Raw genomic sequence first — 24,011 nt, forward strand, 5'->3', positions numbered from 1 at the left:
TCTCTATTTTTTAATAGATGGTTAGATCATCATAAAGTAGTTGATATTTAGCATACTATATTGATATTTTTTTCAATTCGAGGCCAAAAAAATTAGAGTATACAAACTATACATCTAACTAACTAAATTAAGCTAAAACCTTGATTGAAAAATGTAGCACTTAAAGTCTAAAACCATAATTAGGGAAAGAAAAAAATATATACGTTAATCATGTAATAGTAAATAGTTTTTTTTTTTTTTTTTTTTTTTTTTTGTCAACCGATAGTTCTATACTGAACCTAAGAGAAATTAATATTTTTAGATGTTTTTCCTTAGTTTATACCACTTAACAGGCTTACATCATATATCAACGGGCTTAAAGTGGGCCAAATGTTTAACTTAGCCCAAAATATGAACGTTAACTTGGCTTGTTTGAGGCCTTATCACTCAATTTCAAAGGAATGACCGTGACCACGTGTCTGAGTGGATACGAAATAACAGTGAGAGTCCACACATTCTCCACCATCGATCAACTTCGAATCGACACGTGTAGGATATCCAGATCATTTCGATTTTCTTGAATGATTCTTGAAATCTTTGAAGTTTGAACTAATACAAAAAATGTAATATTTTGGTCCTCCGTTCTCTTCATGTTGTTTCTACGTACAATCTAAGTTTGATGTTTTCTTGTTTGGTTTAATTATTTCCCGAATCGAAGTTCGATGTGTGTTATTTTTACCGGAAAGAGCTTCTGAGGAAGCAGATTTTCTCAAGAAGATAACATATATAAAGAGTCTTCAAAGGTTCTTGTTTTTTTTTTGTTACAAACATGATGCATAATATCCATTATACATTGTAAGATTCTATACAAAAATTTTAAGAATATTCAAACATTACAAACACAACAACAACAATAAGCGTGAAAGAAACTGGCTTCATAATGATTTTTATAATGGTCATGTCATTTTCTTGGAAATATTGGAAAAAAAAAAAAAAAAAATCATAAACAGAAGTTTGAAGATATATTTGTCGAAACCAGAGGACCTTTCTTGATTTTTGGGTGTTTTAATTTGTATAAATCTTTAACATGGCAGCATCTCAAACTGGAGTCTTCTTGTTCTTCCATGGAACCACTTGCTTTAGTCCTGAATACACATTCGTCTGATCCAACCACAAAAACAATGTTAAGTGCTAATATATTCTACATCCACTTTTAGGATATAGTCGATATCTGTATCATACATATACACACACATACACAAAGAGCTCTCATTCATGATATTTCAAGAATATTTTCATATATTCTAGTAACACTGACTGACGATATGATCTAGTTGACTCCATCTTACTGATTTCTCAAAGAATATTATGTAGAAACAGAACATAAAAACAGAGAACTTACCCAGAAGTGAGACTTTGAAGAAGAAGGAGGTGGTTTAGGAAGAGTAGAGAAGCTCCCTGTTCTGCTAATGCTTGAGATCTTCACTTCACAAAACCTGCTGCTTTGGCTGCTACTAATACCATCACCATCACCATAGCCAAAGCTTTTGTCTTCTCCTTCTTCTTCCTCTTCGTTTCTGCTGTATTCACTCTCTCTGTCTACGGAAGATGGAAACACATAACTACCTCTACCAAACTCTGTTTTTCCCTTTAATGCTTTCCTCCTCGTAAACCCAAAAAACCCTAATCTCCCTCTCTTCTTCACAAGAGCCAAAGAGCCACTACTCGTGTCCCGCTGCTTAGAGTCCCCTTCCACATCCTCTAAAGCACCATCGATGTCACTCCTGAAAGACCCATAACAGTCAGCACTACCCTTCACCATCATCCTAAACGAAGGTGAATCCATCCTTTTTGACCTCGTCATGCTATAAGGCCCATCAAAGACAGTGATGGGCGATTGCAGTTTCGTAACTAATCCTCCATCTTTTTCAAGAAAGAGTAGCCTTGGTGGTAGCTCCAGTGACTTGTGTGTTTCAGGAGAAGATGAGGAATAAGAAGGTAATGGTGAGGAAGAGGAGGAAGAAGAAGAAGAGTGTTGCTTGGGCTTGCCAGGCTCTTCTTCCCAGCTAAAGGGGACTGAAGCTGCTATGGAACTGTGAATAGGTGAGGACATAGAGTCAGAGTGGCTGTGAGTGTTGGGTTTTATTGGTAACACCGGTAGTTTCATTACTGTCAGGTTTCCTTCTTGTTCTGTTTCTTTTTCAGCTTCCATGGTTCTAATGTGGAAGTTGGATCTTTCTCTCTGCTCTTCTCTTTCTCTGAGGTGTGTGTCTTTTATATCTACAAGTGTTTTATATCAGTTTCTAGTGTTTCGTGCTGATTTGGGAGTCAGGGAGCACATTAAAGGCTCTTAAATAAATTTTTGATTTGAAAATTTAATTGGGGCATTTTCAAAATTAATGACAATAAAGATTAGGAATAGGAACAATATATGTCTTTTATCATAAAGAAAAAGAAGCAAGTTGAAAGCCAAAAAGGGAAAATAATATTCAGTATATGTCTTTTACATACTATTTTCATATAAACAAAACAAAATGTCTAGTAAAATATTTCAACTACCGTTCTCATCTTATCTTAGAGAGGGTTATTGGTTTTATGATTTTAATTGATTTGGAAATCTAAACAAAAATCATGTGTTATTCAATCATTGATTTTAAAATACTTATTAAAATTATGTGTTATTGGTTATATGATTTACAAATACTTATTAAAAACTCATGTTATTCAGTTAATGATTTGTTTTTGGATTTCAAAATCCACGTTATGTTGTAAATGGATTTGAGTGGATTTGATAGTGCAAAATAGAATGATTCAAATCCAAGGAAAAAACATGTTATTTCAAAATCTATGTGTTTTGATTTTTAGAATTTACAATTGCATATAGATTTAAAAATCATCTCTCCAATATAAGCCCCTTATTTTTCATTAGTTATTAACTTGTTACTAATGGTTTTTAGATTACCTATGTGGTATTTAATTATACATTTTTTATTAAGTATGAATTACTTTTACATTCTCTAGAAATTTGTTTTGGTTCAACAAAGAGAAAAAAAAATAGAAAGAAAAGTCGCCGGAAAGTGACATAGGTATATGCTTTAGCAAAAGTCGGGTTTAGATGTTGTGGTCAGTCAAGCCTTTAATTCAAAATCAGGCGTGGCAACGAAACAACGTAACATGTAACTTTCGTATAACGAGAAAAAATAGGGAAACCAACAAAATAGATTATTTATGAGAAGAGATCATGAAAGCAAAGTAATCTGAAGAAACATGAGCCACTTGGAACTTCTCTTGAGCTCCATCAACTTTTCAAATCCTCCAACAGATTATCTCTTTATTGACATGGATATATAATATATCTATCGGAATGTAATATAAAACTACTCAATATGATAGAACAAGAACACAATGGGGTCCAAAGAAATAACCAAACAAGTAACACTAAATTCACCAAATAAGTTTGAGGTATTAGACTATATATGAAAATAATAAACAAATGTTAGATTCATCGTTAGAGAATTAGTTAATTGTCACGGTATTTGACTTACCTCCAACGTCCAAAGCAATTGAATGATGAAAGCAGTGGAAACATTTGGTAAGACATAATTCAACTTAATTAAAGCCTGTGTTATACTAATCAATATCCGAATGAGTAAAGTTTTTCTTGACCTTTTCGAGGAAAACAATCGACCAAATAAAGCAGAGTACTGAGTACTGACAAAGATAGGTGGCAAGAGTTCGCTCGTCATAATGAAATGATTTGATATCACATATATATATAGTTATGGAAGTGGGGAAATCTCGCAGTCAAATTGCAATCCGCAAGCTGGCTAACTAATGTAGACATATTATTGCACATAATAATTAATAAATAAAAGACCATGAACAAAGCAAAAATAATGGATGACACATCCAAATATCTAATACAATATTGGTTATATACACATGCATGCTTTCACGTTAGCATACCATGAACATGTGCATGTGTGCCCAATAAACAATACCTTTAGGCTTTAGTTTACTTTTAAAATTTGTTAGTTTCAATTAAAAGTAAGGTGTAAGAGGGCATGCATTTCTCTCATTTTCTTAAGAAAGGAACCTTGATTCAATCAAGACAACATTTTCTGTCCAAACAAATACAAATAGTGAAACTGCGATAACGATTATAGAATTTAAAAACCTGTTTATTTGCATAGATATTGTTGTTCTGACAAAGAAAAGAGTAAATAACAAAAGAAAATTATGACAGAGCACAAAGGCCCAAAAGACAGTTTTGTAATGTAACGGGGACTCGATTTGAACGAGCATAGACAAGAAACAAAAGTTATTAAAGAAATGAAAGTGAAGGTTCCAAAAGAAAATTTAAAGATTTTATCGTCAGACTATGAGCCACTTTATGTTGGAACTTTCTTTCATGTCCAGTTTCGTTTGTTATCCCTCCACTTATCAAATTCAAAAAACAAGAGAACTGGAGGGAATCAAAGACAGAACATAAAAGAGGAATCTCAATTTGAATTATAAGAAAAAAAGAGAGACATAAAAGGGGAAAAAGAACCTTGATCAATCAAGATACTGTATGTCTCAAAGAGAATTCTAATTTCAAGTTAGAGAAAAAAGGGTCAGCTGTTGAGGGGTGGACATTAAACCAAACCGACCCAAACCAAACCAACCGAACTCAAACCGACCTAAACCAAACTCAATCTTACATTCCAACTATTCGGTTATGTTTATTCTCAACCCAAATAGTTTGGTTTGGTTTGGTTTTAATCGAAACGAACCACTAACCTAATGTGTTTCTTAAATTAACTAATAATATTTTTAAAATTATAAACATGTGATCTTATCTATTACCACTTGCATTTGGTTTCTATTTTACATTATTTTAACTTTTCTAATAAAATTAACTAAATATAAATATAGATTTAATTATATTTAGTATTATGTATTAATTTTAATTTTCTATCTTTTTAAATTTATTTGATTAATTAACTATAATAAAACCATAATCAATTTTATTTTGTTACATTAATCGATTCTTATACTGAATTAAAACCGAACCAAACTAAAACCAAACCAAACCGAACATAAACTAACCTGAACAAACCGAACCGAACCAGACCCAAACCAAACCCAAATTTAAATCGAAATGCCCACCCCTCAAATCAAATTCTGAGTTCCTACCGTTTGGAGCTGTTTTAGGATAAAATCTGGAAAGGAGAATCATATAGTTCAAGATAATTAACTTAACCAGAAAGTACGCTATTTTGGGAGAACAAGAAACTCAATGGAACTAGAAAAGATAAAGATTCGTCCAGTAACGGTTGATACAGAAATGATACCTTTAATATATTTTGTGAATATCTCTAAGGAACAGTGTTTCTGATGACATTTAGGCCCATAATCTCGAGGGAAACAATATCCCAAAACAGTATGTTACATGTGCCACTACACTCATCATAAGCAAGTAAACCCCAACGAAAACTAGTCCTCTAGGACTTTTAAAATGAAAAACAGAATTATAGACCTCCATAGCCGTTATATATAATCAACTAATAAAGAAGGTTTTAAAGGTCACTGGACCCTATGCTGCTCAATCATCATGCCCAATAAATTAGCAACAGAAATAGTTCAAGCCATCTTTTTTTGCTTCATTCTGGCTATTCCTAAACGTAAAGTAGTGACGATATGTCTATATCAACAATATTCGAGTGTTCTAGATTCCAGTATGACACAAGGGTTTGAGTTTTTTAGCTTCTACCATCTGATTTTCGAATCAAGAAAGAAACTCTTACAAAAAAGAAAGAAAACTGATTCGGATGAGAGATTACCCGCGGGAATGATCAAAATACAATTTCCAAAGGAAAATCCAAAATTTTTAGGGTTTTCTTTTAGCAAATTTTGTTTTTTAGGGTTTCGGGAGGAACGTTATGTCAGGTTTTAAAAAATAGGAAATATTAAGGCCTGTATGAGCCCAATACAACATTTGCAAGGTTATCTAAGCCAATTTATGAAGTCAATCGAAGAAAGAATACAACATTTGCAAGGTTAAATATCTAAACACGAATTTTTTCGTTCAAGGATACGTTACACTTTCTGAATTCACAATAATTTTTATCCAATTCACAATATTTTCTACGGTTAGATTTGTTTTGCCCGCTTTGGATTTTACCCATTTTAATAAAATTCAGATGAACAAAAAAGAAAAAAAATCTATACAATCTACCACTGAAACTATTGTCCACATGATGTTCCTTATAGAGAAATCATATATATATATATATATATATGTCTATAATTAATCCAACGGCTAGATTACGTTCATATGTCAAGTCATGAAAGTGCTTTTGTATTTTTGCAGCGACTTAATTGTAACCACATGGATATTCGGTTCTAATTAGTAGATAACAATAATTCAATACCCAAATTTTCCTTTTAACTGGAAGGGTGTTACTTCCTATCAAACTTCTTCTTTAGGGTCGTTTACTGAGTTTCTTTTGTTTAATTTGAATTTCTCATAAGTTGAATTTGATTTTGATAGTAATCGTAACCGGAGGGTCTATTTTCCGACGAGTTTCTTCCCCCGCGGCTAATGTCACCGAGAGTTGTAACGGAATATGCGGTAGGTTGACTCTCTCATATCCCTTTGGGTTTTCTTCTGGTTGTGCGATCCAGTTCCATTGCTCTGAGGTGGAGCAAGCGGCCAAGATCGGAGGGTTTTCCGTCCAAAACGTGACGGAGAACAGAATACTCGTCGGCCTTCCACACAATTGTACTCGGAAGATTGAAGACATCACTCCGCTTTTCGGCACGCATTTCGCACCAACGTTGGAGAACAGTTTCTTAATGGAAGATTGCAAACGTACAACCGATGGATGCTCAATCAAGCAGAAATTTTTGGAAGAAGTACTGAAACTGGAAAGCTGCGATTCCACGGGGAATATAAGCTGTATTTCTTCAAATACTAATTCTGCGTTTATCAGTATGAAGGAACTGAGGAATAGCTCGTGTATTTTTTTGTTTTCGTCGATAGCTTTCGAGTCTGTAGGTGTGAATGCAGGGGTAGCGCTAGAGTTCGAAAGGATTTCGTTAGGTTGGTGGCTAAAGGAAGGTTGCAAAAACCAACCTTGCGCCGAAAACGCAGGCTGTACAAACCTTGACACTCCCGATGGAAATGCAGGACACCGATGCTCATGTCCTGAGGGTTACCATGGAGACGGATACATCAATCCATGCCTCAGAGTTAGAGGGATAGGTTAGTCTGAAATCCCACAACAGAATGTTACCGCTCTGTTTTATCTAAAAAAACAAAAATACAGAGCACTCTGCATAAAGCTACCTCTATATAAATACATATCTAATAGAAGCTGCCATTAATTTTATTCAGTTTTGTAATCTGCAACTACTTTCTCGTTTCTTAACAGTTTATTTCTTAACAAATTTTGGTTTTGGCAGGAAATGTCCGAGTAAAAATCATCATTGCCACGGGTTTCTCTATTATTGCCCTTTTTCTAATCTCTCTTTACTTCTTTACAAGGAATAGAAGAAAGGAAAAACAGAGACCTAAAGGTTGAACTTTTTGGTATAAAAGGTTTGGAAAACTAGATTATCGATAGAGGTTTAACTTTGAAAGACACTTCTGGTTTTATTGCCTTTTGGATCAGGCAAATATGTCCAAGACCCTAAGTTAAATGATGCACAATTATTGCAACTTGACTTTGATACCGTGAGATTAGCAACTCATGACTTCTCTCCAAACAACCATCTTGGAGAAGGTGGCTTCGGTGCAGTTTATAAGGTGATAAGACTGATTTATTGATCGTTACTTATCTTTATGAGCTCAATGATGATTAGATCTCTCTTACGTATGTTTCAATACTGACCAGGGTGTTCTGGATTCTGGGGAAGAGATAGCTGTGAAAAGATTGTCAGTGAGATCAGGACAAGGAGACAATGAGTTCGTAAACGAAGTCTCATTGGTCGCCAAACTTCAACATCGTAATCTTGTTAGGCTTTTAGGTTTCTGTTTGGAAGGAGAAGAACGACTTCTCATCTATGAGTTCTTTAAGAACACAAGCCTCGAAAAGTTCATATTTGGTACCTTAAAACCTGAATACAAACATCTCTATCTTTTAGTACTTATAGAAAATGAGCCAAATTTGATTCTTTCTCAGATTCCAATAGGAGAACGATCTTGGATTGGGAAACACGTTATAGGATCATCACAGGTGTTGCTCGAGGTCTTCTTTATCTCCATGAAGATTCTCGTTTCAAAATAATTCATCGAGATATGAAAGCCAGCAATGTTCTTTTGGACGATGCATTGAATCCGAAAATCGCGGATTTTGGAATGGCAAAGTTGTTTAATACGGACCAAACAAGTCAGACCATGTTCACAAGCAGAGTTGCAGGAACCTAGTAAGCTGCCAAACAAAAAAGTAGTATCCTTTTAGTTCTATCATTGAAAAAATTAAAAAGCCTAAAGTTATCTTGTCGTTGCAGTGGTTACATGGCTCCAGAGTATGCAATGAGTGGGCAATTCTCGGTGAAAACCGACGTATATAGCTTCGGTGTACTAGTCCTTGAGATCATTAAAGGTAAGAAAAACAATTGGTCTCCGGCAGAACAAAGCTCAATGTTCCTCCTTAGCTATGTAAGTGAAAAATATTACTATTGTTTTACTTTTTTTTTTTTACTTTAGACTTTGACATATTTTTAACTCATGTATTGTCTTTATATGTATAGGTGTGGAAATGCTGGGGAGAAGGAGAAGTGTTGAACATTGTGGATCCAAATTTGATTAATGAAACAAGAGGTCGAAGTGATGAGATCATGAAATGCATTCACATTGGTTTGTTGTGTGTTCAGGAGAATCCAGAGAGTAGACCAACGATGCCTTCTGTTGTTGCAATGCTCAATGCAAATTCTTTCACTTTACCGAGACCCTTGCAACCCGCTTTTTACTCAGGAGTTGTAGAACCATCGTCAAGAGACAACAATCACACAAGTAGTACTGCGTCTTTGAATAAAGTTACAATTACTGAGTTAGATCCTCGTTAAATTAAGTGTGTGTAAAAAGACAACAAATGTAAATTCTCTATTGCTTTAAAGAATGTATAACTATGATTTTTGAGTATTCTTCAAGGTTTCTGTTTTTTCAAAATAGAATTTAAGAATTTTCTTTCATAAATGTTACCTTTACATTAAATTAGGCCAAAACTGATATAGTTCCTATCTATCTGTTTCCTTTTATACAATTCAGCGTACTGAACTATATATAAAAGTTATAAATCAGTACTCAGAAGATTAACCTTTAAGAATATCACTGTTGGTTGTTGCTTGAGTCTCTGAATCCACCGGTGCAGGGACTGAAAAGTTAACCCGATTTGGTTTCCCGGAAGCTCTCTCATCAGATTTATTACCCCAGCAATGCTTTGTGAGATGTCCTTTCCTCCCACAGTTTTCACAGACGATGATGACTCTCCCGTCTCTCTCGGGTTCTTTCCTCTTCCAACCTATGCTCTGGGATCCTCTATGTGTTGTTCCTAGACTAGGTCTCCTTTCCATCTGAGAGGAGCCTGCCGCTGGTCTATATGTAACCCCTCCTTGTGCTCCATTTCTGCGGAGCTCTTCCTCAGCCTTCACTCGTTCCATTAACATCCAGACCGGTAAAAACTCCTCTTCCATTAACCTGGTGCAGAAGCCTCTCCACGATGGGGGAAACTTGGAGATGATGGTACTCACATGAAATGTCTCATCAAGAAACATACCAGCACTCACTATGGAGTCAGCAATCTTGTTAAAGACTTGGACTTGCTCGAGTATCGGTCTCTCTTCCACCATTTTGAATTCAATGTACTTTCTGACTTGTGACCTCTTCGAATTGGATTCCTCACACTGGTAGACCCATTTTAACTCGTCCCACAATTCTTTGGCATGCTTGAATTTCTCCGAGTAGTGACGGTATAGATGATCAGACAAGGAGTTCATCAAGTGATTGTGGCAAAGGTAATCATCTCTCAGCCATTTTTTGCACGCAACATCAGCTCGAGTTATTTCAGTGGGGTTGGTTTCAGGGCCTTGAGAGCTACCAATACCGGGACAGGGTTCAGAGAGAACATAAGTCAGATTAAATTGCTTCAAAAAGAGTTCCATCTGTGTTGCCCAGGAAAGATAACCCTTCCCATCAAACCGTGAAGTCTTGATAAGAGGAAACCCGTGAAAGCTGTTCTTCTTATCCAAAGCCTCAGATGTATCTCCGTTCTGTGTTGATTCAGATCTGCATAATGTTTTACAGCAAGATAAGCGGCCAGCATAATATATGAAGATAAACACTGAAAGCAATGACAGGGAGCATGAACCTTACTTCAATTTTGATTGGCACTGCTTAATACCTTCTTCTATTGCTGCAAAATTCTTAGTGATCACAGACCATTGGTTAGTAGACAAATGTACTCCTGATAAAGAAGAAACATGAAAGCTTTTTCAGCACAACAGTTGCAGCATGAAGTCAGTCAATAAAGCAATACTGTAAGTAAATGATATTGGCAGAGGAACCAAATGTTTAGCATAACCCCATTAGAGAACCATAAAATAAATGAGCAAAAGATCAATACTTTAAGAAACCTCTAGCAGTGGAAACACTAACAACTAAAATCAACAGAAGCATAACTAGAACAATGGCTTCCTGAAACCACTTATAGCAATCAGAATCAAGATAAGAGACGACCAAGTGTGTTTCAAATTACCTCTAAAAGCCTTCCCATGTTCCTGAGAACCAATAGATAGAAAAGCTTGGCCTCTGTACTTTTGAACCGTCGCATTTCGCTTCTCCGATAACTACAGTTAAAGACCCAACAATGATCATATAATGTCTCCTCTATACAAGAAGAAGAAGAACCTATAGAAGAACAATGTCAATAGGTAAAGTGGCAACCTTACAAATAAAGCGTTCATCTTCAACACCAACGGAAGCGGCAACACTCTCATTCTGCGCCGGAGCCAACGTCTCCTCTAAGGGGGCTTCACCGGGAGTGGATAACAAAAAGGCCTCCATGACATCTCTGACTAGCTTCTTGTGATTGGTCCCGGATAAGTCGAAACCGAGTTTAGCAGAAGCGTCGATCCGGAGCTTGAACTCGGTCATTTGGTCCATATCAGCTTCTCTGAGTATACCCTTCACTGTTTCCTCGATCTTTTGTTCCATTGTTTCACCCGAACCAACAACCAACGAATTCTCCATTTCCCGAAAAAAAAAAAGAGTTCGCAGCAGAGCTTTGTTGTTGTTGTTGGACGGGGTGTTATATTTTAGGGTTCATTCTGAAATCGCCGGGGAAAAAAGCCTGGGCGGAGGGAGTGGGAGCAAAAAAGAGAAGGTTCTACCGAGAATTGAACTCGGGTTACTGGATTCAGAGTCCAATGTCCTAACCGCTAGACCATAGAACCGTTTTGCTATAGCATTTAACATTAATAGAATTTATACAATAACCAACAAGGCCTAGTTGGTTGGCCCATATTTTGAAACAGCCCACCATTATCTTATAAGGCTTCGTCGATGCTTAAATTTAGTTTAGTAGTTAAATCAGCTTAAGTGTGTAATTAACAAAAATTAATAACGGATCATGAAATTACAGCCGTGCGATCATACCTTAATAACATTTTTTTTTTTTTTCAAATACCATTTTTATTAGAAGCATCGGTTCCTTACATAAACGGAGGATACATAAATAAGACCATCATTACCGGTAGTAACGATGAGCGTTACTCAAATTAATATATTTTAATTATTATTTTTAAATATTATTATATATTTAAATAATAAATCAATAAAAATAAAGCTAACCAATCACAAATTTCCATATCTTAGAGTAACGATTCTTCCGGTACCTGCCAAAGAAACGCTTCTTGCTTTATGATCTACTTTATTATTATTTTTTAATTTTTAATTAGAGTAACTCCAAGAGTAACGATGAGTGTTCATGCTCTAAGAAACACATTTAGGATTAAAAGGTTATGGGACTTGAAAGTGAGTGAACCATAAACAAAGATATGCATCCTAGGTTGTATTTGAGGAGACTGATCCGTGAGAGGGGGAGCGATCCAACCATAAGAGTCTTCGTCTTAGTTGTAGCTGGATTTCACAATGAAGTTTTGCCTCAGTTCTGATAGCTGAGGTGTGTATTCTGGAATTTCTCTCTTTCCAGATAGCATAGATCAAAGCATGAAACACTAGTTTACAAATTGAATTAAGTCTCCTGTTTGTGATGGGAGACTTATTCCAATTTAAAAAACTATCGAAAGTGCTTGGAGGGAGAAGTTGAAAGTGATCAAAGAATCGAGTCCAAAGATTGTAAGAGTAAGGACATTCAAAGTATAGGTGGTTCCTTGATTCGTTACCTGACTGGCAAAGTAGGCAATCAGGTGGGACTGGTAGACTCCATCTAATCAGTCTATCCCTTGTAGTGAGTCTATCTTGGACAGTAAGCCAAGCCATGAATGCCATTCTAGGAATGCGCTCTTTAAACCAGATTTGAGTGTGCCAAGTGACAGGATTACCAGTAGGATGCTGATGCCGCCATGTTTTAATTGAGGAGAATTTAGCATGATTTTGGTCTGCATCAATTTTCCAGTGGAAAGTATCATCATCGGCTTCTTGAAATGGAGGGACTTGAGCTTGCAAGCAAACCCGAAGCAAATGAACCAGAGGATGAAGACTTCTTGGAAGAATCCAACCGCCGTTTGAAGAAGCATCAATTACCCGAGCTTGATAAGAAATTCCGGTGACTCTCGGGCCCTGATCACCAACAATGTCTAACAGAGAACCAAGTCCTGTCCAGTTGTCATGCCAGAACAAGGCTTGTCTTCCCGAAAGTATATTGCAACCCACATAAGGCCTTGCTAGCGGTCTCAACTTTAAGAGACCCTTCCAAATGCAACTTCCTGAAGAACGAAAATCAGCCTCCCAGAAGATTTTGTCTCTAATCAGATGACTTTTTATCCAGGATACCCAAAGAGAACCAGCCTCAGAGTAGAGCAGCCAAATTAACTTGAGCCCAAAAATTTTGTTCCAGTCGATTAACCTTCTTAGTCCTAATCCCCCAATTGATTTAGGAGAGCAAACTGTTTCCCAAGAAACCTTTGCCCCTCTAGCAGATTCTGCATTGCTGTTCCACAAAAACACTCCACAGATCTGCTCAAGCTTGAGCATGCACTTGTTTGGTAGCATGAATATTGAAGCCCAAAAGTTAATGGTGCTATTGATCACTGATTAGAGAAGTTGGAGACGTCCCGCAAATGATAGATGGCGATTAGTCCAGGAGTTTATTCTTCCTTTCACCTTATCTATAAGAGGTTGGTAATCTGAAGGAGCTAATTTCTAAGTAAGAAGAGGGACTCCCAGGTAGCGCATTGGGAGAGAGCCATAAGAGAGATTGTGAGAGACTGCTAATTGTCTTATGGTATCCCTATTATTTCCATCAAGATAGAGGCAAGTTTTTTGCATATTTATGCCTAACCCCGAGACTGACTTAAACTGAGTTAAGATGTCCAAGATTGCATCAAGGGAGCTCTCTGTGCCATCAAAGAAAACCAGAATGTCGTCCGCGAAACTGAGGTGAGTGATTAATGGACTTCCACATTGCGGATGAGTTTGAAACCTGTTGTCAGTAGCTGCATTGTCTAGCTGTTTAGAAAGAATGTCCATAACCAGAGTGAAGAGCGGACCAGAGATGGAATCTCCTTGTCTCAAACCTTTTTCTCCTGGGAAATAACCCACAAGCTCACCATTAAAACCCACTGAGTAAGTCGGAGACGTGAAGCAAGCTGATAATCACTTGATAAATTGCTCTGGAAGATTATAAGCTTCAAGGATATTGGTGAGGAAACCCCAATCTATATTATCAAATGCCTTCGACAGATCAATTTGCAGACAACCTCTCGTCACTGACCTTCCTTGTTGAAATCAGTAACCAGCTCCATAGCTAGGAGGACGTTTTCGCACAAAAGACGACCAGGTATGAAGGCAACTTGGTTCCTCTGAACAGCCTCTGCAGTGAAGAGTTTAAATCTACCGGCTAGAATTCTTGAGATGACCTTGTAAATTGTATTGCAGCATGAAATTGGCCTGAATTCTGTAAGGGACTCTGCTGTAACAGTCTTGGGGATAAGAGCTAAGATAGTTGCGTTTACTTGCTTGAGAAGCTTCCCCATTTTAAAGAATTCTGAGACTGCGTCAATGACCGAAGGACCAACAACACCCCACGAGTTGATAAAGAAATCAACTGTGAATCCATCCGGTCCTGGAGTTTTACTTCGAGGGAGAGAGAACAAAGTTGTGGTTATCAATTCAGTGGAAGGAATGGCTATAAGAGATGAAGCCAAATCCTCAGTGCATCTAAAGGGATGCAACTCTCGAATCTGCTGGACAGTAAGAGGCTTGACTTGAGTATTTTTGGTTCCAAGGAGTTGCTTGTAATACTCTACAATCATAACCTTGAGAGTTGATGAGTCCGTGACCCTTTCACCATCTGAGTCCAAAAGAGAGCGAATGAGATTCCTTGCCTGATGAGCCTTGACCGAGTTATGAAAGAACCGGGTGTTGGAATCTCCCTCTGAGCACCAACGAACTCTTGATTTTTCTCTTAGAAAGGTCTCCTCGGCTGTAGATAGAATGAGCCATCTCTGTCTTGCCAATCTCTCCTCCTCAAACAAAATGGAGTTAGGCGCTGATAAAATCTGGTTTTGGATTGTAGCTAACAACTCCTTGGCTTCTGCAGTCCTAGCTTGAATGTTACTGAAATGAGTGCGATTTAAAGCCTTGCATCCTATCTTTACCGCCTTAAGTTTTTGACAGAGAATAAACATTTTGGAGCTCGAGGATATAGTCTCATTCCATGCTGTTTCAACAATAGCAAGGTAATCTGGATGAGTTGTGAAGAATGTGTAGAACTTAAAGGGGACTTTCCTCCGCTCTTGTACATCATTGGGTGCAACTAAGATAGGAGAGTGATCAGAGCCTCCCGGGGCATCGTAGAGTGCATTAGACTGAGGGAAGCAAACATACCAATCATACCTTAATAACATATAACTATACTCTGGATTCTTGCCACGTGAAACGTCGCTCTCGTTTATAGTAGCAGCACCGCCATAGTGTGGGACGACGGCCTCACTCGCGGTTCGGTGGTGACTTCTTTGCAGTTCGCCGATATCTCAAGGGAGAAATTTTGGTGGTGGAGAGAGTTATGGACCATAGGAAGGAGAAGCGAGTTAGGTCAGTGGATTTTGACGAGTTAGTCGAAGACGGGCGTAAAGTTAGGAAGAAAGACAAGGGTAATGTGAGCGGAGGGTCGTCCAAATTTGACCGAATCGGAAGAGGAAGAAGTCGAATATGTGATGGCGGAGAGGTTTTGAAGCGACTTGCTCAAAGAGACATGTCTACGCCTGAGAAAGTTAGTTCCTTTATGCACAAGGTTCAGTTTTTTTGAGTTTCTATGGTTGTCTAAATACCCTAAAAGAGCATGATTTTAAGGACTATATGTAGCGTTTATGCTTTAAGAATCAATGGATTATTGAACATCATGTGCGACTATATTCTGAATGTTCATGATTCTATGGAGTTTTATATAGTTCCCTCTGTTTTCTTTGGTTAAAAGTTGGAACCTTTTTATTTACTTTATATTTCAGTTTGTATTGTGTTAATGCTGGCTGTTTATTTCGGTTTGGATTTATGTTTTGAACACTATTTCATCCAGGGCATTAAGTCTTGTGGAACCAGGAAGTATGGGGGTTTGTGGTGTCATCATTGTAAGACCGTAGCGAGTGAGATTGATATTATCTTTTGTTCAAAATGTAGCAAGAAGTATTGCAATAGGTGCATCAAGAGATAGTAAGTATCTGCACTTTAATACTACGTTATACTCCTTCCTCAACCAGTCAGGATACTTTTAATTTCTACTAATCTTAAAACCTCAATAGTTATCCAGAAAGAACGGATGAGGAGATTAGAGCTGCCTGTCCATTCTGTATGAAGTATTGCAATTGCAAAGCTTGTTTGCGGGTGCCTTTGGCGGTGAAGGTATGGGGCTTGACATCACTATTCTCCCGTTGATATCTACTGAAACAAAATGGCTCCTTCATTTTGATATTTTCTTATCTCAGCCTCGAAGTGAAAGAGACGCGGAAGTCAAGTTCAAGCAGCTGCAGTACCTATTAGTTAAGCTTCTTCCAGTTCTTAGGGATATATACGCAGAGCAGAACCGTGAGCTGGAGATTGAAACAACAGTTAAAGGTATGGTCACTTGGTCTTCACTTGTGTTATCCTCTCATTTCTTCTTTCGTTCTACATTCCATTCACAAACCTGTTTTGTTCTAGGAATATCTGTGACAGAATCTGATATTACTAGGTGCAAACTTTACCCAAGTGACCGCATATTCTGGTAAACCTTTCAAAACTCGACTCGGGGAGCTCTTTTGTTTTTGTTTTTATTGTACTGCCTCTGCCTGGTTGGTTTTTATTGTACGAATCAATCGCTGACAAGAATCATAATGACAATGACATATGTTTGAAGACTGAGAGATTATCTCCAACATACCAAAGAGAAGATGATCACTCCGTGGAAAATGGACTAATGATGCCAACACTTCCTTCCATTGCCGACGAGAATCATTATGACATCTGTTTGAAGAGAGAGAGATTATCTCCAAACTACCAAAGAGAAGATGATTCCTCTGTGGAGAGTACTGGACTAATGATGCCAAAGCTTCCTTCAACTCCTCCGTGGGAGGATACCGAGGAGAATCTCCCACAACCTGTTTTGTGTACAAGTGTAAAACCTATACAAGAGAGGTTAAAGGATGGGCATGGTGGTGCTGTTTGGGATATCTTTCGTAGAGAGGATCTTCCAAAACTTATTCAGTATCTAAAAAGGCACACGCATGAGTTTCGTCACTTCGATAACCAACCTGTGAATACTGTATGTATCATCACATACATCTCTTGTGAATGATTCGTATTGATACGGTCACTAATGCATGCAATCTGAAAAAATTGCTTCTGTATTTAATTCAGGTAGATCACCCAATTCATGACCAGACTATGTTCTTGAGTGAAAGTCAGAAGAAACAGCTGAAGGAGGAATACGGTAAGATTTCGGTCTGCACTGTGCAGTTTTACAAGTCTATATGGTGAACGGTTGATGTATGTTTATTCATATGCAGATATAGAGCCATGGACCTTTGAGCAACACCTCGGCGAAGCTGTTTTCATACCTGCAGGTTGCCCTTACCAAGTGAGGAATAGACAGGCAAGAAATTGCATAATTTATTGTTCATCCGCATGATCCCTCTTTGGCTCATTCTCTATTCATGCACTTTGTAAACAAAAAGCAAACTGTTTTTGCAGTCTTGCATAAAGGTGGCACTAGGTTTTGTGGCTCCTGAGAGCGTAGAAGAATGCCTTGGGCTAGCACAAGAGTTCCGGAGATTACCAAATGACCACAGATTCAAGGAAGATAAATTAGAGGTACTTTTGATATTTCATTATGACTCTGAATATTATGAATAACATGAGAACGTCTAGAATATAAAAGCCAAAAAAAAGGGTCTAGTTTGAGCTTATTGTTTGTTGATTTCGTTTTACTTCTCTTGTCACTGCATTGCAGCTTAAGGCCATACGAGAAGCAAATGATCTACTGGAAAACTTTACAGCTCAGTGATGCTAACAGGAGAAAAGGTCAAGCTTACTTGTGAAACCCCAAAAACCAGACTGTCACGGGGATAAAAATTGTTTTTTGACGGCTATATAATGAAATCTAGAAGGCAATGTTAAAAAGTAAAGTTCTAAACTAAGGTTTCGTGAAACCAAATCAAAAAGTACTCGGAATCAAAACCGAAACACCACCAAGTATGTTCAAAGCCCATTAGAGAGACTGTTGAAACCAAATCTTTTTTACCAACTGTTTTTCAAAAGAATGATTAAATCTGGTAAGAAAACGAAAAAAAGTTAATTAAAGAAAAGTCAAAATCTCGAAAAAGTAAGGAATTGTTCCTTTACCAAGAAAAACAAAAGTAATTAATAAACGCGTACGGAGCACGAAGTAGCCATCAGATCCGAAACTTAAAAACCATACTAACCTTTGGATTGCTGCCACGTCACTCTCCTCTTTTTTTTTTTTTTTTTTTTGAAACCTTTTGATGATGATGATACTCCCAATGATGGCGATCGATAGATAGAGTTCATCAGTGAAATAAAACGAATACTCCGGTGGTGCGTCGCTTCTTTGCCGCCGATGGAGGAAACTAATGGGAAGCGAATCAGATCAGGAGACTCTGACGAGTTAGTCGAGTACGGGAGATCTGGTAAGGAGAGGAAGAAAGACAAGGATGTTGCTGTGAGCGAAGGCCCCCCAATCGGGAGAGGAAGAGGAAGGGGACGAGGAAGAGGAAGGGGAAGGGAAAGAAGAAAATTAGAAGACGGAGAGGTTTCAAATCGATCTACTCCGGATAAGGTTACTTAACTTTCTTGTACTGTTTACAGTGTTTGCTTGGATTTAGGATTTGAAAGACGAATTGAGAATATGTTTTTTGAACTAGACGGCCCAGGATGTTGTTAAGTCTGATGGAACGAGAAAGCATGTGGGTTTGACGTGTCATCATTGTAAGAACTTGACGAGTGAGGCTGATCTTATCTTCTGTTCAACGTGTAACAAGAAGTATTGCTATGACTGCATCAAGAGATGGTAACTACTTATTACTTGCACCATTACTATTCTAATCATGACTCCGGAGAGTTTTTGATTTCAAACTGTCTTGAATCTTGAATCTTGAATCTGAATAATAGGTATTCGGAAAGAACTGCTGAGGATGTTAGAGCTGCTTGTCCATTCTGTATGAAGAATTGCAATTGCAGAGCTTGTTTGCGCTTGCCTTTGGCTGTCAAGGTAAAAACTGTTTTCTTGTGAAATCTACTTTGATGTTATGTCTCCTTCATTTTGGAATTTTTATTTTATTTTTACTGAATCTCAGCCTCGAAGTGAAAAAGATACAAGTGTCAAGTTCAGACAGTTGCAGTACCTATTATTTAAAGTTCTCCCAGTTCTTAAGGATGTTTATACGGAGCAGAACCGTGAACTAGAGATTGAAACAACCATTAGAGGTATGTCTTCTTCACTTGTGCTAACCTCTCTCATTTGTTTCCTGTTTCTATTTTCCACTCACTCACTCACGGACCTGTTTCATTCTAGGAACCCCTGTTACAGAATCTAATATAACTAGGTACAAACTTGACCTAAGTGAACGCATATACTGGTAAGTAAGATTACAAATCTCCGGGGGTTTCCTTTGCTTTTTTTATTTTCCCTTATTGCTTGGCTGATTTTTCATCTAGTGGATAGAAACCATTTTTTTTAATTGAATTTTCGTAACAGTTACTTGTATCCTTTGCAAATAAGCCCTAGTAGTGTTTATCACCCGTTTCACGAGATGTGATAGTAGTCTAATTGTTACATCAGTAGAATAATCAAAGGAATAATAATGGTTGTTTGATTGGTAGGTGACTGATGAGATTATGATCTTATCAAGTAACTTTATTTAATTGGTATTGCAATTTCAATTGTAAATAATCTTCACATGTGAAGAAATGAGAAGGGACAAGGGTTCTACACCTTGCTGGGATACTTCGGGTATCTTTGGGGTTCTTGAGCTTTCAAATTGGTTTGATCTGTGCGAAATGCCGCCAAATAATGACAAGGATGGCACGATTGGAAAAAAAAAAAGAAAGAAGAACCTATGGTAGGTGAACCAGAGATTGGTGTTGTCTGAAGGAGTTTAACATGGTTTTCAAGAAGTTTCTATCAAACCTAATTCACGTTTGACGAACCTCCATAAGTGAGGGCCAACACCTATTGATTCTGTGAAAATGGGGAGCAACGTGGAAACAATCATCCTGCAGACGGACGCTGAGGCGGGAAGAACCGCCTCATCAATGGTTCCGGAAGAAAACTGGTCTTCCAATAAGCCTTAAAATTACTATAATCGAAGGATCTGGATAACAAGGGAGGAGCATTTCACTGATTCAAAACACACCAGACCATGTGATGGTCTTGGTGTCTTAATAGCATGTGGAGGGTCTGCCCTCCATCCGATGTAGTGGTTCCTATAACCAAGCTTCAGAATTTGGAATTAATTCAGGCAGAAGAAGTTGGTATCAAATATACCCACAAAAGACTACCTCCAGAGGAAGAAGGTTCATTTGCTCCTCTTTCAAGATGCCATTCTCATACCTCTGCTTCTGTGGACAAGGCTATTATCGAGTGGGCAGCACTGATAGCAATCAAATTGTTAAAACAATGGAACAATATATAGGAATGATTTTGTGTAGATTGACTTGATGTGTAGGTGATTAATAAGATTATGATCTCTCTACATTTTTCCTTTTTCTTGTACTTTCATTTGAACACAAATAAGCTTCACATGTGAATCAGTGGGCACAGAGGTGTTTTCATCATTATTATAACTCTCATATGCCCGAGGAAGACTAGGGTTGTTAGGATACTTTTGGGTATCATTATTCATTACTAGTTCTTTTCATATCAGAGCATATTAAATAAACATGACAAAGTTTTAATTAGCCATTTATAGAAAAAATCGGTTTCTTTGAACTGTAACTCTCTGTTTCCTTCTTTGCTTACAACATATTTCCTTTGTTGCTTACAACCTCTTCATCCTTTGCACGTCAGCGATCTCTGCCGCACATCCATAGCGAATTTTCACAGAAGCTGCCCGAACCCAAAATGTTCATGTGATATATGTCTTTCTTGCTGCAAGGAACTAAGAGAGGGATTCTATAATCAAGAGAGGAAAAATTCAGAATATGAATTTACAATTCCACTGGATTTCTCTAAGTGGAAGCTTAATTCAGACGGAAGCATTCCATGCCCTCCTGAAGAGTGTGGTGGTTGTGGTACTTCAACACTTGAGTTGAAACGCTTATGCAAAACTGATTGGGTTAAAAAAATGATAACAGATGCAGAGGAAGTTACTCTGCAGTTTAGGCCACCAGAAGTGAATATTTCTCATGAATGCTCCTCATGCACTATCAATGCTGATTCTGTTAGAAGGCAGGCGGCGTCTAGGAAGAATGCTCATGATAACTTCTTATACTCACCGAATGCTGTTGATCTTGCTGAAGAGGATGTTGCTCATTTTCAGTCGCACTGGATGAGGGCAGAACCTGTGATAGTCAGAAATGTTCTTGAGAAGACATCCGGACTAAGTTGGGAACCAATGGTTATGTGGAGGGCTTGTAGGGAAATAGATCCGAAGGTTGGATGTAAAGAAGAGGCAAAAAGCGTGAGAGCTTTGGATTGCTTGGACTGGTGTGAGGTCAGTCAAATCCTTAATTTCTATGTGTTTTTTTTATACACGATGTATTAGTCGTTTAAGAAGTATATGCTCATTACCATCCCTTTCTCTTGCAGGTTGAAATAAATATTCATCAGTTTTTCGATGGCTACTTAAAAGGCCGCATGCATAAGAATGGTTGGCCAGAAATGTTGAAATTAAAGGATTGGCCTCCATCAACTTTATTTGAAAAGCGCCTTCCAAGGCACAATGCTGAGTTTATTGCTGCATTGCCCTTCTTTGATTACACTGACCCAAAGTCTGGTATCCTAAATCTCGCAACAAGACTTCCAGAAAAATCCTTGAAGCCAGATCTTGGACCCAAGACATACATTGCTTATGGTTTCCCTGATGAGCTTGGTAGAGGAGATTCTGTGACAAAGCTACACTGTGATATTTCTGACGCGGTATGTGCACCAATTCTTTATCATATTTTCTTAATTTTTCTTGAAAATCATGAAATTGTACTTTCTGAGGTGATCAAACTCTGATTACAAAAAACTGAGCTGTCCACTCTTTCCCTTTTACTTGTGAGATTAATTCTTCTGTGAACTTGAACTAGGTCAACGTGCTAACACACACAGCTAAAGTGGAAATACGTCCTCATATATACCGAAACATCAAAGTACAGCAGGAAAAATATGCAAAAACCAAGTTACATAAACAAAACGGTGGTAAAGGGACAGAAGCTACCGAACTTGAAAACCAGTCACTGAAAGAAGTGGATGAAGCTAAACAGGGTTTTAAGGACAAAACAGCTAAAGATGAACAATCAAGCTGCAGTTCAAGACCGCCGGGCTCACAAGGAGTTGATAAAATACATTTTTTAAATGGTACTGTAAGATGCTCCCTCCATATATGTATAATAGACACATAGACACATTACTGAAGGTGGCCTAATTTTCAGGTGATTGTACTGCCAACAAAAGAGCTGATACTATGGAAAGGTCTTGTAGTTTATATTCTAGCACTACTGCGATGGAGTCAGGTCATGATCTAAAGTCGCATGCTGGTTTAGTTCCCCAGGGTAATGTAACGCTGACAAACAAATCTATTGCTGACGAGAATCAAAATGACATCTGTCTGGAGACTGAGAGTACAAGTGCGAAATCCATACAAGAGCAGAAACTGGATGTGTCAAAAGAAAGTGATGGCGATACCAATGAGAGGTCAGAGGCTGTGCATGGTGGTGCTGTCTGGGATATTTTCCGAAGGGAGGATGTTCCAAAACTTATCCAGTTTTTGAAAAGGCACAAGGATGAGTTTTGTCACATCAATAACGAACCAGTGAACTCTGTATGTATCATCACATATTATCTCTTGTAAATTCGTATTGGATTAGTCATTGGTGGAATGAGAAATCTAAATTTTGTTGCACTGTGGTAATTTCAGGTTATTCACGCAATTCATGACCAGACTTTGTTCCTGAGTGAAAGCCAGAAGAAACAGCTAAAGGAGGAGTTTGGTAAGATTTTGGTCTGTACTAAAATCTGTGCAGCTTTACAAGCTGATCTATCTTCTTTGCTGTGTTTGATATATGTTTTTTTTTCCATATGCAGATATAGAACCATGGACCTTTGAGCAACACCTCGGCGAAGCTGTTTTCATACCTGCAGGTTGTCCTCATCAAGTGAGGAATAGACAAGTAAGCAACCAATTGAATTCCCTTTTTTCGATGTATCATTCTTTATGAAATCAAGAATTTGCATTTTCTATTAATCGTCTGAATTTGCTCATGAAGTGTTTTTTTTTTTCCGCAAAAAGCTCAACAGTTTATGCATTTGAAATGTTACTGATCCTATATTCCAAACTGTTTTCAGTCCTGCATAAAGGTGGCATTAGACTTTGTGGCTCCTGAAAGCGTTGAAGAATGCCTTAGGCTAACACATGAGTTCCGAAGATTACCAAAAGACCACAGATCTAGCGAGGATAAACTTGAGGTACACTACAGTATAATTTCGTACTAGAACTGAAGCATTTTGGAAGCTAAAAAAACTAGTTCCAGCTTAACGTCTTTTCACTTCTCTTCTCACTGCATTGCAGCTTAAGAAAATAGCGCTTTATGCTGCCAGCTCAGCCATAAGAGATGCAAAGGAGCTAATGTAAAACTCCTCGACGCAGTACTGATGCCTAACAGAAGACAAGGTTTGTTCTTCGAATTGGACATCAAGCTCCGTATTGTACTTCTTGGTTTGTCCATAATGATTAAATCTGAGCAACCCTCTTTTTGATTTGTTGTTACAGGAAAGACTCCCATGTAACATTACTGAATCCGTAAAACATTCCTTCACATTTGAAGTGTTGTAACATAAAGTGTACGATTCTTCCTCTACTTTAAAATAGGAGTCGGAGAGATTGTAAGTTAAGTTTATAAACACCAGTTGAGTGGGCTTTTGTTACCACGTATGGTCCATGCATAAGCTATATGATTAGCTACTTGCAGGATCCTGAAGAATTGGTTAACTTCAAGTTTAGATCAGCATGCTGCTTTACATACTCTTGTTCAGACGAGATCTAGCTTTTGACAACGATTAAATGTGCCCTATCGGGAAGATTCATGTTGTTGTAATCAATCAGAAAATATGTGAGAATATATATGTCAGTCAAAGACTTGCTCTGTTTTGTCTAAATTAAACTCTTCT

At 37.7% G+C, this 24,011-nt stretch overlaps 4 protein-coding genes, 1 non-coding gene and 1 pseudogene across 6 annotated transcripts; 3 read left to right on the plus strand and 3 right to left on the minus strand.

The window, feature by feature from the left end:
• Positions 1-743: 743 nt before the first annotated feature.
• Positions 744-2,310, minus strand: LOC104707980 (uncharacterized protein At4g00950). Its single transcript, XM_010424447.3, has 2 exons — positions 1,382-2,310; positions 744-1,140 (listed from the first exon to the last, which is right to left on the minus strand). The coding sequence occupies exons 1-2, from the start codon at positions 2,189-2,191 to the stop codon at positions 1,078-1,080; spliced, it is 873 nt and encodes a 290-aa protein (XP_010422749.1). The 5' UTR covers positions 2,192-2,310; the 3' UTR covers positions 744-1,077.
• A 3,963-nt stretch (positions 2,311-6,273) lies between these two features.
• On the plus strand, positions 6,274-9,136 carry LOC104709831 (cysteine-rich receptor-like protein kinase 44). The gene is made up of 7 exons (XM_019228876.2): positions 6,274-7,228; positions 7,429-7,542; positions 7,638-7,771; positions 7,860-8,070; positions 8,148-8,391; positions 8,476-8,626; positions 8,719-9,136. The coding sequence occupies exons 1-7, from the start codon at positions 6,820-6,822 to the stop codon at positions 9,031-9,033; spliced, it is 1,578 nt and encodes a 525-aa protein (XP_019084421.1). The 5' UTR covers positions 6,274-6,819; the 3' UTR covers positions 9,034-9,136.
• LOC147940457 (uncharacterized) lies at positions 8,728-11,410 on the minus strand. Of its 2 annotated transcripts, none has more exons than XM_087461823.1 (4): positions 10,910-11,410; positions 10,722-10,812; positions 10,340-10,430; positions 8,728-10,252 (listed from the first exon to the last, which is right to left on the minus strand). In XM_087461823.1, the coding sequence occupies exons 1-4, from the start codon at positions 11,213-11,215 to the stop codon at positions 9,280-9,282; spliced, it is 1,461 nt and encodes a 486-aa protein (XP_087317949.1). In that variant the 5' UTR covers positions 11,216-11,410; the 3' UTR covers positions 8,728-9,279. The 2 variants fall into 2 exon arrangements, with proteins under 2 accessions (XP_087317949.1, XP_087317950.1); XM_087461824.1 differs by having other exon boundaries at positions 10,915-11,383.
• TRNAQ-CUG (transfer RNA glutamine (anticodon CUG)) lies at positions 11,347-11,418 on the minus strand. Its single transcript has one exon. It is a non-coding gene; the product is annotated as a tRNA-Gln (tRNA).
• Positions 11,419-16,824: 5,406 nt separating this feature from the next.
• LOC147940458 (lysine-specific demethylase JMJ27-like) lies at positions 16,825-17,684 on the plus strand (annotated as a pseudogene).
• Positions 17,685-18,055: 371 nt separating this feature from the next.
• On the plus strand, positions 18,056-23,999 carry LOC104707982 (lysine-specific demethylase JMJ27). The gene is made up of 14 exons (XM_010424450.3): positions 18,056-18,476; positions 18,562-18,707; positions 18,809-18,908; positions 18,994-19,123; positions 19,212-19,275; positions 20,706-21,351; positions 21,447-21,776; positions 21,932-22,202; positions 22,277-22,665; positions 22,762-22,834; positions 22,929-23,014; positions 23,190-23,309; positions 23,413-23,514; positions 23,614-23,999. The coding sequence occupies exons 1-13, from the start codon at positions 18,258-18,260 to the stop codon at positions 23,473-23,475; spliced, it is 2,637 nt and encodes an 878-aa protein (XP_010422752.2). The 5' UTR covers positions 18,056-18,257; the 3' UTR covers positions 23,476-23,514; positions 23,614-23,999.
• The last annotated feature ends 12 nt before the right edge of the window (positions 24,000-24,011 follow it).

The sequence above is a fragment of the Camelina sativa genome, chromosome 8 (assembly GCF_030686135.1).
Source record: "Camelina sativa cultivar CO46 ecotype springtype chromosome 8, ASM3068613v1".
Taxonomy (NCBI): Eukaryota; Viridiplantae; Streptophyta; class Magnoliopsida; order Brassicales; family Brassicaceae; genus Camelina; species Camelina sativa.